The sequence below is a fragment of the Megalobrama amblycephala genome, linkage group LG15, assembly GCF_018812025.1.
Source record: "Megalobrama amblycephala isolate DHTTF-2021 linkage group LG15, ASM1881202v1, whole genome shotgun sequence".
Lineage (NCBI taxonomy): Eukaryota > Metazoa > Chordata > Actinopteri > Cypriniformes > Xenocyprididae > Megalobrama > Megalobrama amblycephala.
In genome coordinates, this window is record NC_063058.1 from 11,164,277 (window position 1) to 11,178,259 (window position 13,983).

The 13,983-nt window shown below is 40.1% G+C and overlaps 1 protein-coding gene across 1 annotated transcript in view; it reads left to right on the forward strand.

The window, feature by feature from the left end:
* The window catches only part of tmem266 (transmembrane protein 266), a 103,006-nt gene extending 91,348 nt beyond the window's left edge, over positions 1-11,658 (forward strand). Inside the window, 4 exon segments of the mRNA XM_048157484.1 lie at positions 1,091-1,283; positions 7,857-7,919; positions 10,337-10,465; positions 10,468-11,658. Coding sequence (XP_048013441.1) covers positions 1,091-1,283; positions 7,857-7,919; positions 10,337-10,465; positions 10,468-10,982 — 900 coding nt within the window. The 3' untranslated portion in view covers positions 10,983-11,658.
* The last annotated feature ends 2,325 nt before the right edge of the window (positions 11,659-13,983 follow it).

Sequence of the window (13,983 nt, forward strand, 5' to 3'; positions counted from 1 at the left end):
TAAAAAGAAGAGGGGATGCCACAGTGGTAAACATGGCCTTGTCCCAACTTTTTTGAGATGTGTTGATGCCGTGTGTTGATGCCAAATCAACTTATTTTTCCCTTAAAATGATACATTTTCTCAGTTTAAACATTTGATATATCATCTTCCACATCATTGCATTCTGTTTTTATTCACAATTTGTACAGTGCCCCAACTTTTTTGGAATCGGGTTTGTATTTCTCGGACAGAAACGCTCCTTTTTTAGCAATCGAGATTGCCAGGTTCAACTTGCAGGCTATCTAAGCTAATGAGACTCTAAATAGTGTTCTGTGCCCATCTGTGCAGCCAACGACAGAACAGTTAGCATGCTTTGCTCGAACTTTTGCCATGGCCTTAGAACTGGTACACCGTTTTCACTTGCAAAAACAAAATGTCAGCGCCGTGGGTGGAAACGTTCAGATTAAAGGGCGGTAATATTATAATAAGATCCCCTTCCGAAGTCACATTGGGAGTGAAATCTGAGCGGCTCGTTTTTTCACATGCTTGCAAAGAAAGGCTTACCAAAACAAAGTTACTGGGTTGTTTTTGTCACGTTTTCTGGGTTGGTAGATTACCCGATTATAGCACTGAAACATGGAAAAAGTCAGATTTTCATGATATATCCCCTTGAAAGTTAACACAAGGGAGAGCGCACAAATGTGTTAAACAGCAATACGACTGATACAGATTAAAGTTGAAACGGAAGTCGCGATAGTCTTCCCTATTGTGACATATATCCGAATGAAACGGCTTCTGGAAAAAGGAAAAATACAGGACTGGACTTGATTTTGTCCATGGGGAACTGATTGGATGATTGTGGTTTGCTATTGGTTGATCTCATGTGAGTGACAGGTTGTCCCGCCTTTACGCCAGTAAACACGTTATCGGAGAAAAGAAGAGATGTCACTGCAAGAGAAAGGGAGAGTTGATTTGATTAAAGATCACGAGGGCACATGAATTTAAAAAAATAATGATGTGCACATAGAAATCATTTATAATAAATACTGTAATAAGAATTGTCAATTTTGACAGTACTATATTAGTCTTTCTCTGTTCTTTTCTCTGGCAGTTTGAGATCAGGCAGTTGAGGGCTCACCTGGCGCAGCAGGATTTGGATCTGGCCGCTGAGCGGGAGGCCGCCATGCAGATCCACCACGTATGGGGGAAACAGAGCAGCAGCTTCCAGGAAATAGACGGCCTGGGGCCCGCTGGATCTGACAACGAGTGCCGGGCCAATACCAGAGAACCCAGACCTGCTCCAGGTACCCAGTCCTGTCCTATCCCTGTCGTTTTAATGAGAACTAAAACCAGCAACGGAAATGTAGCGACGTTTATGCGCCACTAAAATGTCTCTGATAACTTTCAGTACAGTGCTGTATCAATTATATAACTTTTATATAATTCTTCTGTTCCCCACGTGGTCGAACATAGCACACAAACTAATATAATACTAAAACCACTGTGGAGAAAGTGATACTTATGCAAACGTACATGATACCTGACAAAAGTAAAATTTATTAAAATTATTATGTAACACTATCATATTTCATATAAAAAAATGCAATTAAATCACATGAAAAGCCACAGACAGCGAATACATCCAAAGATAATCAAGGTCTTTACATAATCATAGATAGATGATTATAGATCTATAGATCGCGATTTTACTTTTTTTTTTTTTACGATTTTAAAATCTATTTTTTATTCCAGAATTGATATTAATTCATGTTAAATTGCTTTATTTTAGTCCTTGCTTATAGACAATGCATTGGAAAGTTACTCCAGCCTGGGGCCAGTGTAAACGTCGCTCGGGACAGTTGACGCAACTGTCACTTGCCCGTTCGGGCCAGTATTGCATCACAGAAGTTTATCATTTGTACGTGATTTTAACCCTTGCCAATTTAAATATCCAAGCACAAGAAGACGCCAAAGAGAACTCAGTTCAACAGTGTGAGAAGTTTTGTGCGCAAACATCCAAAGCTCGCACCCAGAAAGCCCCCTCTCAGACAGCGTGCGAATGCTGAATTGAGCTCTCTTTCACATCTTCTTGCGCTTGAACGGACATATTCACACAAAATTACGTCGAAAAATGCAGGTTTTCGGCGAGTATTTTTGTAAACATAGTCTGTTATATCTTAAGTACACAAACAGTTGAGAAAGAAAACGCATGTGTAACAGTACATTGGATTCGTGCAGCTCTTAAAGTGACAGCAGCCTAATAAACCTGCTGCTTTCTGTTATTTAATGTTAAAGGTGCAATATGTTAGTCTGGGTAAACCCAGCCTGATCTGCCGGCGATTTGATTTCGCTCGGCAACTCAGTCTGGAAACCCGTGCATTCATTTCTGCTGCGCTGTTACACTTTTGCGGGAACCAATCACAGACTGGCTTGTCCACCTTGCTCGCTATTGGCGGGTATAACACGATGACGACGAGAAGCGACGGCAAGCAGCTTTCAAACTCTATCTGATCTACCCGTCTCTCGCACGACCGTCACTCCAAAATAACAATGCACAATCACAGTGACGCCGATTGTGTTAAGCATTTACCTTATCTGAGAGAAATGTAGCAGAGCGTTGACTCCGACAGTCACTTCATAGGAAGATTACAAACGGCGATTGATGACACACGACGATTCTCTGCTGTTATTTTGGTGGTTTGCTTCACGATGTGAGTACAGGACTCTTTTACTTCAATGCCCCTTGATGGTAGACAATATTTTTATTATTTGCTCTAACGTTATATGTTTCGTCTCCCTGCTTCTTGAATCTCGCGGCGCCTGAGCTGACTGGAAATCTTTTTGGTTGTCATGACAATGAGGTAGTTTAGGGCGGCTATATTCCGCGTTCATTTACACTGAACCAGAACAGTATCAGAGTCGCCTTTCAACCTCTCGACGATGCTGAATGACTTCTTTAGTTAGCAAACAAATTGCTCGAGTGGGTGTAAATACCGATCACTTTCATGTTTTTTTGCACAACCTGCAAAAATCGCTCGATGCTGATTGAGACACGGTAAACCTGTCTGGAGTTTTCGCATCGCTCTACAAAGTACGTCACCCGGATCGTTGATCTGATTGGTTGAAGGACTAACAATTGCGTGACTAATGCTCGTTGATCACGCCTCTTGTGCAGTAGGAAATACATAGCAAACTCCCCAGACCAATGTTCAATTTTAAATTGAGCTTGGTCTGGTGATAGCCAGACTAGCAATATGTAAGATTTTTGCAGTAAAATATCCAAAAACCACTAGGCCAGTATTATATATTTTGTTCACTTGAGTACTTACAATATCCCAAATGTTTCCAACTATTTGTAAATCGTGAGAAAATTTGAATTTTATCCAAGGCTCCGGGACGTGTGAGGAGTCGCCTGTCAATTGCGTCATACCCGCGTTATCCTCGGTTTCCGGTTTTATTTTGTAGAAACCATGAAAACACCAAAGACGCTTTAATATTTACGTGTTTTAATAGACAAGGGAACAACTGTTTTGATATATTTATAGACAGAAAACTAATTATTGTTATATATCTCAACACATTTAGTCTTATTGTTTAAATCTAATCATACTCATGACCGGAAAAGCGGAAGCGGCGCTGGCGACTGGCATAATAAAAGTTCAGCTGCTCGTGAGGCGTGTGTTGCGCAATCACTCCAGCGTCCTCGTTCAGCTCCCACAACACTCGGTCCTGCTCTGCTTCATACTACAGTAACGTTAACAATCGCATCCATGAACATGATTTCTTCCCGAGTCCAATCCCTATTATTTTCCACCGTCCGTTGAGGTGAAGACCACATGTCCCAAGATTCCGCGCTCAAACTTCGCGTCATCAAGCTACGCCTTTGTTTTGAATAGGCCTCTAGCGACCTCTAGCGGACAGAATTATTACATACTGCACCTTTAATCAAACAACAAAGGACAAAGAAAAAAATCACTCACTGCTCTTGACTGAATATGTTTTGTAACTTTAATAAATATTAATCTATATTAAAGTTAAACAGTGAAGACTATGCAGTGCTGTTTTACATTTGATTCATTTTCTCTACCTGAAAATTACTGTTAGACTTACCTGAAAAAAATGAAAAGCAGTGTTTATATTTGTACGTTTGTTCAGTTGTATTTGTCCTATTGCTCGTAACATCTACGGATATACGACCTGCAATACTTGTAGAATCACAATTCTTAAAAATCATAATACATATCATATCGACACCCAAATATCGTCATAGTATCGAATCGATAGGTGTATCGTCCCAGCCCTAATAAATAGATAGACAGACAAACTATATCCTACAAACCCCATGACCATGGGGTGTCCATTTCATACAAATAACGCAAAATGCAGTTTCTGGGCCAGTAATAAATTTTTATAACTCTTCATTTTTCTCATTTCACCCACTATGATTCTCCTCTGAGCATTAAATTAGCTCTAAACAGAGACAACAACATCCATTCAGTATTTACTGTGACAGTACATGCAGGACAGATCGTATGATATCCCATTATAACAGACCGCTATAATGTTCCCCACATTATGTCAGGTCACATTGGGATCTGTTTGGCAGGAGTACAGCTGTTATACACACACACACAGGCTGCTCTGTGCATTGGGCCTTGTTCCTCCTGAAAGAGTATTCAACTATGGCACAAACATCTGTTCCTTCAACCTGAAAAACCCCACAATGGTCTTCGTGCAAGCCACACTTCATCCTCCAGAGGATTGTGGGAAATGTGGGCACCAGGAGCCAGCCCGTGGCTTTTTCCCTCTAAACGGCACATGGACAGAAATGCTGTCAAAGCAGAGGCCGACCCCTGGAGACAGAAGAGCGAAGGAGAGGAGACAGAGTGACGGTTGCCTGAGGGCTCGTATCTTAGCGGCCGTATTTTACATTTGGCGCCTCAAAGACAGGAGTTAGATGCATTTAAGCACCGAAGACAAAGACACAAAAAAATATAGGAGCTGCTGAGTGATCTCATTTTTTAAAGAGCTGCGTTTTGAAGTCGTGGCCGCTACCTGTCAGAGTTCAGCGAGAACGAGGGCTCTTTTATCTCCGCTGTGGCTCAGATGAGAATTTACTGCGCCGAGTGACGGCAAAGAGATACTGCGTGGCATGATCATGTTGAATCATCGCTCTCAAAGTCTGCTTAGTTTCAGGAACCAGATTCCTGAAATACTGGATGGAGACACCAAAAATAAATAAAACGAGTTCATAAAACGATTAAGATTTGACAGCATCAAATTTCAGAGCCACGCTGTTTCTTTTCAAACATAAATGTAACATTTTGTGACATTTTAAAACAAGAAAAAACTGCCAGTGAGGTTAGAAAAATAAACCTAACTGAAAATATTTTCTATGAAAACAAGTTTCCACTTGAATGTATCTTGTTTTAATGATGTTTGGCTATTTTTACTGGAAACTAAGGCAAAAGTAATGATTTTTTGCAGTGACGGACATGAAGAAAGACCTCACACGGATACAATTGCATGAAAAAGTGAATAATTTTAACAAAATAAGAGAGATCATACAAAATGCATGTTATTTTTTATTTAGTTCTCTCCTGAGTAAGATATTTTACATAAAAGATGTTTACATATAAAAAAAATAGCTGAATTTATAAAAATGGCCCCATTCAAAAGTTTGGGAACCATTGATTCTCAATACTGTGTGTGGTTACCTGATGATCCTTGACTGGTTGTTTGTTTTGTGATGGTTGTTCATGAGTCTCTTGTTTGTCCTGAGCAGTTAAACTGAGCTCTGTTCTTCAGAAAAATCCTTCAGGTCCTGAAGATTCTTCAGTTTTCAAGGATTTTTTGCTTATTTGACCCCTTTACAGTGACTGTATGATTTTGAGATCCATTTTATCACACTGAATACAAATGAGGGACTCAAACTCAACTATTAAAAAAGGTTCAAACATTCACTGATGCTCCAGAAGGAAACACAATGCATTAAGAACCGGGGGGTGAAAACTTTTGAACAGGATGAAGATGTCCAAATTTTTCTTATTTTGTTAAAATATCTTTCTTTTTTTTTTTCTTTTCATTTAGTACTGCCCTTCAAAAGCAACAGAAGATACTTGCATGTTTCCCGAAAGACAGTACAAGTACAATTTACCTTGATCTTCACCCCCCATCTCTTAATGCATCATGTTTCCTTCTGGAGCATCAGTGAATGTTTGAACCTTTTTTAATAGTTGAGTTTGAGTCCCTCAGTTGTCCTCAGTGTGATAAAATGGATCTCAAAATCATACAGCCACTGCTGGAAAGGGTTCAAATATGCAAAAGATGCTGGAAAACTGATGAATCTGCAGGAGCTGGAGAATTTTTCTGAAGAACAGAGCTCAGTTTAACTGTTCAGGACAAACAAGAGACTCATGAAGAACCATCACAAAACAATAAAACAGTCAAGGATCATCCAGGTAACCACACAGTATTAAGAACAAATGGTTCCCAAACTTTTGAACTGAATTTTAATAAATTCAGCTATTTTTTTTGTCTTGTGGACTATATGTAAACACCTTTTATGTAAAATATCTTACTCAGGACAGTACTAAATAAAAAATAACATGCATTTTGTATGATCTCTCTTATTTTGTTAAAATTATTCACATTTTCACAGATTCTGCAAGTGATTCCCATACTTTTTCATGCAACTGTATTCCAGTCTGGTGTAAATCTAAGGGTATGTTTACACGACGTCGATGTACTAAAAACAGAAAAGTATTTTCTTTGTACAGATGGCAATGACTAAAGTGACTAAAAAGCTGTATTACACATGCCAGACAAGTAGTTGGCGATGTCACTTTGTAAAGAAAGACTACACGCCTGCGCATAAGCATTCTTTTACAGACCTCTCGCGCCAAACACACATCTATCCACCTCATTTTTACAGTTTACTGCACTTTGATATTCTTCTCATAACTGGCTAATAAATTAGAAGTCTCGCACATTCACAGAAAGCACCTTACTTCCATGATTTGCGTTTACATGGAGATTACAACGGTAGTGTTGTCAAAAACTTGCACTTTGAAACCCTTGAAAACAGGTTTTTGCGTTTTCAGGCCACCAAAATGCCATTGTTGTGTAATGAATGAACACCAAAATGCAAAAAAAGTTTTCAATTCAAGTCTACTAACAATCTCTGTGGGACAAATTACAAAGCTTGACCCTAAGCAATACAATGGTATTTTGGCAAAACCATTGATTACAATTGTACATTTTAGATTTTTCTTTTTTTGAAGAATATGGTGTCATATTAACTCTTTCTTTTCCTCTCTCCCTGGAAGAAGTCAAAATGTGCGTGTGGTCGTCTTCATCCTCATGTGTTATTTATTCGGCTGTGATTGTCTTCCTGGTGTTTTAGTCGGCTCCCCATCTCCTCCCGAGCCTCCGTTTGATGAATATTTCAAACAGTAAAAATGAATTTAAAAAGGCGTTGTGAGTTGGGTCTCGTCTCCAGAGATGTGCAGATGGCACTTAGAGTGCAGTCGAGTCCTCGCTCTGCCAGGCAGATCATAAGACCTTCTACCCAGCCGATGACCTCCGCTGCATCTACAGCCACAACCACATCAGACAGCCTCTTTATGGGTCAGGAGGCCAAGCAGCAGATGAGGGTGGCCAAAATCAGAACGTTAATGCATTGCTTACACTGTGGAATGCTTCACTACATAGTTATTAATAAAAGTTTAAGCCCCATTATAAAACAGTGAAATGAGAAAAATGATCAGAAAAATGATTTAGGAAAAAAAACGTAGTAAAAAAAGGTTACTAGGTTTGTTTAGTTTGTCATCAGATCACATGATGTTGTGATGGACTTAACATTTGTTTTGTTTCAGAGAGTGTTGTTCAGGATGATATGAATAACTACATCAGTCAGTATTACAGTGAGCCAAGTAGCGGTAAGACACTAAAGTTATTTATTGCTTTTTAAAATTATATTTTGATTATATGTGTTTATATTTCGATTATTTTTATTATACTATGTTCTATTTTTTTCTGAGTTTGATCTGTGCATATAATGTTTGCATGTCAACTGCATACGCATCTACGCAGAACCTGTTTTTACCAAGTGCAACATGTTCATGAATCAACGTCTTTGTTGATCCTGGAACAACATTCCAATCAACCAATCAGGTTTGAGTGACAAGTTTACAGTTTGTCAAGTTTAGGCTTACAATGAGGGTTAGGTGCTTCTACGTCACCTATCATTTCCCTCTGATTTTATGGAAAAGTTATGGGTAGGGTTAGGTGTATGGTTAGGATTTATTTTTTGGACAGGAATGTTGTTCCAGGATCAACAAAATATGTTATATATCCAGGAACGCGTCTAATTTGGCAAAATCAGGACATGCATTCACCATTTCTTGTATAAATTGGATGCATGCATCCAAATTAGTGGTCGACTGATAATTTTATTCAATAACCAATACCAATATTTGGATAGCAATGTGGCACATGGCCCATAAAATGTTGAAATATACAGTATATATAATTAAATAAAGGGATGGTTCACCCAGAGATTTAAATTCAGTCATCATTTACTCACCCTCATGTTGTTCCAAACCTGTTTGAGTTTCTTTCTTTTGTTGAACAGATATTTTGAAGAATGTTGGTAATCAAACAGTTGATGGTAGCCATTGACTTCCATAGTATTTTTTCCTACTATGGAAGTCAATAGCTACCATCAGCTGGTTACCAATATTCTTCAAAATATCTTCTTTTGTGTCCAACAGAAGAACGAAACTCATACAGGTTTGGAAAAACTTGAGGGTGAGTAAATGATGACTGTCCCTTTAAGTATGCAAGTATATAATTGAAAAAGTTGTGAGATGTAAAGTAACTGAAATTAAACATTTGTACCAATGTTACTTGAAATTCAACTAACCAGGCTCAAGTAATAGCTGATAATCTTGAAATGCCAAATGTGACCCTGGACCACAAAACCAGTCATAAGGGTCAATTTTTTGAAAAAGCTGAATAAATGAGCTTTCCATTGATGTTTGTCAGGATAGGACAATATTTGGTTGAGATATAACGGTTTGAAAATCTGAGGGTGCAAAAAAATCTAAATATTGAGAAAATTCAACCTTTAAAGGTGCCATCGAACTTTTTTTTACAAGATGTAATATAAGTCTAAGGTGTCCCCTGAATGTGTCTGTGAAGTTTCAACTCAAAATACCCCATAGATTTTTTTTAATACATTTTTTTTAACTGCCTATTTTGAGCCATAATTATATATGCACCGACTCAGGCTAATTCCTCACGCTCACCGCCCACGGAGCTCGCGCTTGCCTTAAACAGCATTTACAAAGTTCACACAGCTAATATAACCCTCAAAATGGATCTTTACAAAGTGTTCGTCATGCATGCTGCATGCATACATCAGATCATGTGAGTATAGTATTTATTTGGATGTTTACATTTGATTCTGAATGAGTTTGATAGTGCTCCGTGGCTAAAGCTAGTGCAAGTGTTTAAAAATGAGCCACGGCTCTCTTGTCTCCGTGAATACAGTAAGAAATGATGGTAACTTTAACCACATTTAACAGTACATTAGCAACATGCTAATGAAACATTTAGAAAGACAATTTGCACATATCACTAAAAATATCATGATATCATGGATCATGTCAGTTATTATCGCTCCATCTGCCATTTTTCGCTATTGTCCTTGCTTGCTTACCTAGTCTGATGATTCAGCTGTGCACATCCAGACGTTAATACTGGCTGCCCTAATGCCTTGAACATGGGCTGGCATATGCAAATATTGGGGGCATACATATTAATGATCCCGACTGTTACGTAACAGTCGGTGTTATGTTGAGATTCACCTGTTCTTCTGAGGTCTTTTAAACAAATGAGATTTATATAAGGAGGAGGAAACAATGGTGTTTGAGACTCACTGTATGTCATTTCCATGTACTAAACTCTTGTTATTCAACTATGCCAAGGTAAATTCAATTTTCCATTCGATGGCACCTTTAAAGTTGTCCAAATGAAGTCCTTAGCAACGTGTATTACTTACAAAAATACATTTTTGATATATTTATAGGAGGAAATTTACAAAATATCTTCATGGAATATGATCTTTACTTAATATCCTAATGGTTTTTGGCATAAAAGAAAAATCAATAATTTTGACCCATACAGTGTATTGTTGGCTATTGCTACAAATATACCCGTGCGACTTATGAATGGTTTTGTGGTCCAGGGTCACAAATGGTCTGACTGATATATCAGTTGACCACTGTCAGTGATGCTTAAATATTTAGTATGGCACTCATTAACTAAGTTATGCCATCTGTTGTACATACAGACATTGGAGTGCCCGACCCTGGTGCTCGTGTCATAACCACAGCAGCCATCGATGTCCACCTTCCCACCAACCCCAACCAGTTGCCGCCTTCCCTCGTTAGTGCCGACGGCCCGGGAAGTGGCCAGGAACGCACGGCAGCTCTGTAAGTGAAGCATCCAGCACGACCATGTCCCGGTCAAGTTGCAGCTTCACGGCCCGGCAGCACAGCATCAGCAGCCACACGCTGGGCTCCACAACTGACTGCAGCTCTACCGTACGGGAGGCCTCCACCTCCGACTACAGCGGCCAGCGCTGCTGCCCTCCTCCATACTGCAGCCCTTTGACCCTCGGGACGCAATCGGGCGTCCACGACCCCAGCGCGGTGGTCAAGGAGCTGCTCTCTTCCTTGTCCGAGGACTCCTGCCTAGCGCAGAAAGGCAGGGTGGACCCGGTCAACCTTAAATTGCCCAGTCCGGCAGGGTCAGTGAAGGCCAGTCCGGAACTGGAGCACAGGGTGAACATATACAACAAGAGAAACCAGGAAAGTCTGGGCGTATTCCAGACCAAGCCACTAATTCACCTGCAGGGGACCGAGCCATCTCTGGAGGAGAAGTACAGGCTTATGGAGCCGGCCGATACTCCACTGAGCCATATACCAGACACATAGAGCATGAAGTGTGGGACAGTAACCACCAACACCAGCTGAAGCAGCCTCTCTCTTGGCCTCTCTCTGTATATCACTTACTCATTGGCTGTGTCCGAAAACTGAAAAATGGTGCCTTCACTGGCAGTATCTGAGGTAGGAAGGCATCAAGGCATATCCGATTCCAATGTTTGTGGAACATCCTGTCTACTGAAAGAGTGTGACTAGTCTAGTATTTGCTGAATCAATGTAAATGACTCAGTGCCAACACTGCTACTGGAAAGACTCTTACCTGCAGAGTTTGATTCCAAATCTGCTCCAACACACCTTCCTGTAGTTTTTAAGTAATCCCGCAAACCTTGGTTTGGCTGGTGTATTTGTGTTTGATAAGGGTTGGAGCTAAACCCTGCATGAAAGTAATTCTCCGGGAGCAGGATTGGACACCCCTGCTTCTTTTCACCAGATTCTTGTGGATTGACTACGGAGCCCCTAAAGGGACAATGCTTTTGCATTCTCTAGCAATTGTATTGCATTCCCCATGTCCCTTTAGGGGCTCTATAGAATGCACTACACACCTTTTAAGATCTGAACATATTTTAAAAACACTAAGGGCCAGATCTACTAACAGCTTGCGCCAGCACAAACCCTCTTTTGGTGTTAAAAAAATTACTGTCAGGATTTACTAAAGGCATGGACACAGATATTTTTGTGGCTGACCATATTGCATTTGCATTTGTAGGAATTTCCCTTTGAGACACAAAATTTATGGGAGGAGAGTATTTAAATGAATCATGCAAGGTGATTTACTAAGGTTTGCGCTAGTCAATTTACTTGTATTTGCGCCATTTACCGCTCAAAAAAAGCATGTCTTAAACCAGATGCTAATTTGCTCTACTCTTGGTAGATTGCGTTCGTCATTATGGAAATGATCCAACTGCATCTGTGTTCTTTAATTTGCACGTCGTCAGTAGATCATGTGCAGAACTTTCCACTCTCATTGGTGCTTATTTGGAATTGCGCTAATTTGCCCCATTTAGTAAATCTGACCCTAAGCATCATTCACTTGACAAAAATAGTTTCAGGAAATAAACTGCACATCATACACTGAGGATCACACTGATCACACACAAACTTGATTTTCTGACTTTTGGCAACTTGCATCAACGACTCCAGAATGTAAATCAGGGTGGCAGAAATCTGGGCAAAGCTCATGTAGTGTATTCCAGTCTTAAGTTTCTGTCAACATGTGGGCGACTTGATTAGTTACTTGGCAGTTTGGAAAATTTAATTGTATTTGAATGCTCTAAGTCTGGGTTGTCCAATCCTGCTCTTGGAGTGTCACCTACTGTTTCTGGTAGTCCTCAAGGAACTTAATTAGTTGGTTTAATTAGGGTTGAAGGAAGAAGGATGGTGGCTCTCCAGAAGTAGGATTGGACAACCCATCAACCAACGTAGATGTCTGTTTAGATTTCCCAACCCTGTTCCTGGAGGCACACCAACAGTACACATTTCAGAACACTTCCTAATCAAGCACACCTGATTCAACTCATTAATTAAGTCTTTAATAATGACTCCGATAAGGGAGCCATCCAAAATGTGTACTGTTGGTGTACCTCCAGGAACAGGGTTGGGAAACAATGTTAACGCACCAAACGCATTGCCTAGTGAAAGAACTAGTTCACTAGTTGGTACGCCCCTACTATTCAAATGCCTTTATTTGGCTTTAGATATATCTTTCCCGTCTATGATATCTAACAACCCTGTGCATGTGGTTCAGTTGTTAGTTGAAAGAAAAGTGTCTGATGGAGCAGTTGAAAGAACTTAGAGAAATAGGCATTGTATTCATTAAATATTTGCTTGGTTATCTCTAAAGCTCACTTAAATTCATTTTAGATTGACAGTTGTGAGGTTATGCAGTTTTTTAAGCCTGTCTGAAACCGTGCTACCTGCAAGGTTCCTCAAATCTGGCACTTCTGCAACTCTAATCAAAAGCCACTTTTCCACCGTCAGGTTGAACGGTTCTAAGAACTTTAAGAAACTGTTAGTTATTTTTCCACTTGAGCTTGGTTCGGCACGGCATGATTACAAACCGTTTTTGTCCCGGAATTCTCAGCACGGTTAGCCAACTGCGCTGGTAGAATGCGTGTAGTGACATCGCCACTCAGGATTGGTCACTTGTCTGTTGGATTTGAGGAGCCATGAGGAATTAGGGTGTACCTACATACAAACATTGATTGGGCAGCTGTTGCTTTTTGTGTCGGACACAGCCAATCTGTCTTTCTCTCTGTGTTAAACAGCACTGATACTCACTCCCAGGTTTCATGTTCTCAGAAAGGGGCACAGGAAGTGACATGAGGATAATGCCCTCTGCTACCCACCTCATGCAATGTTCCCTCCTTACAGATGCACATTTCTCTTTCTCTCTCTCTTTCTCGCTCTCTCTCCAACTCTGCAAGAGCACTTGAAGTGTGCCACTCCTGCCAAAATTGCACAACCTTCCAAGGAGTCAGGGAGAGGTACTTCGGGAGCCATCATTGGAAGATTCTTCAGGAATTTCAGTGTGTCTGTTGGGCGAGTGGTGTATGAAACCAGCAAAGACGCACTCTTTTAGACGGTAGACCAATATCGGAGTGTGGCTGGAAGACTTATGTGTTCTCATTCAGGGTGGCGTGGGAGGGAGTTTTTATTTGTCGATTTGTTTATTTGTACGAAATGTAACTGACACACAATGTACAGTCCTTTTCCCCCAATGCTGCAGGGTTACATTTGATCCGTGTTCAAATGTGTCAAGCTGTGTGATTCAGCCAAATTTCTTACCTTTGCCTTTCTTACATTACTGATGCTGATGTTTGTATTCAAATTCTATGCGAGGAAAAAAAAGTGCTAAACTCAAGTATTTTTAAAACACAGAGAGCAAACGATAGGCGAACATTTCAGGTATACAGTATTAGAAGATTTTTATGAGAAATTATGGTTAGAATGTTGTCATAACCCTAAACCTTAACCCCCATCCCAACAGCATGAG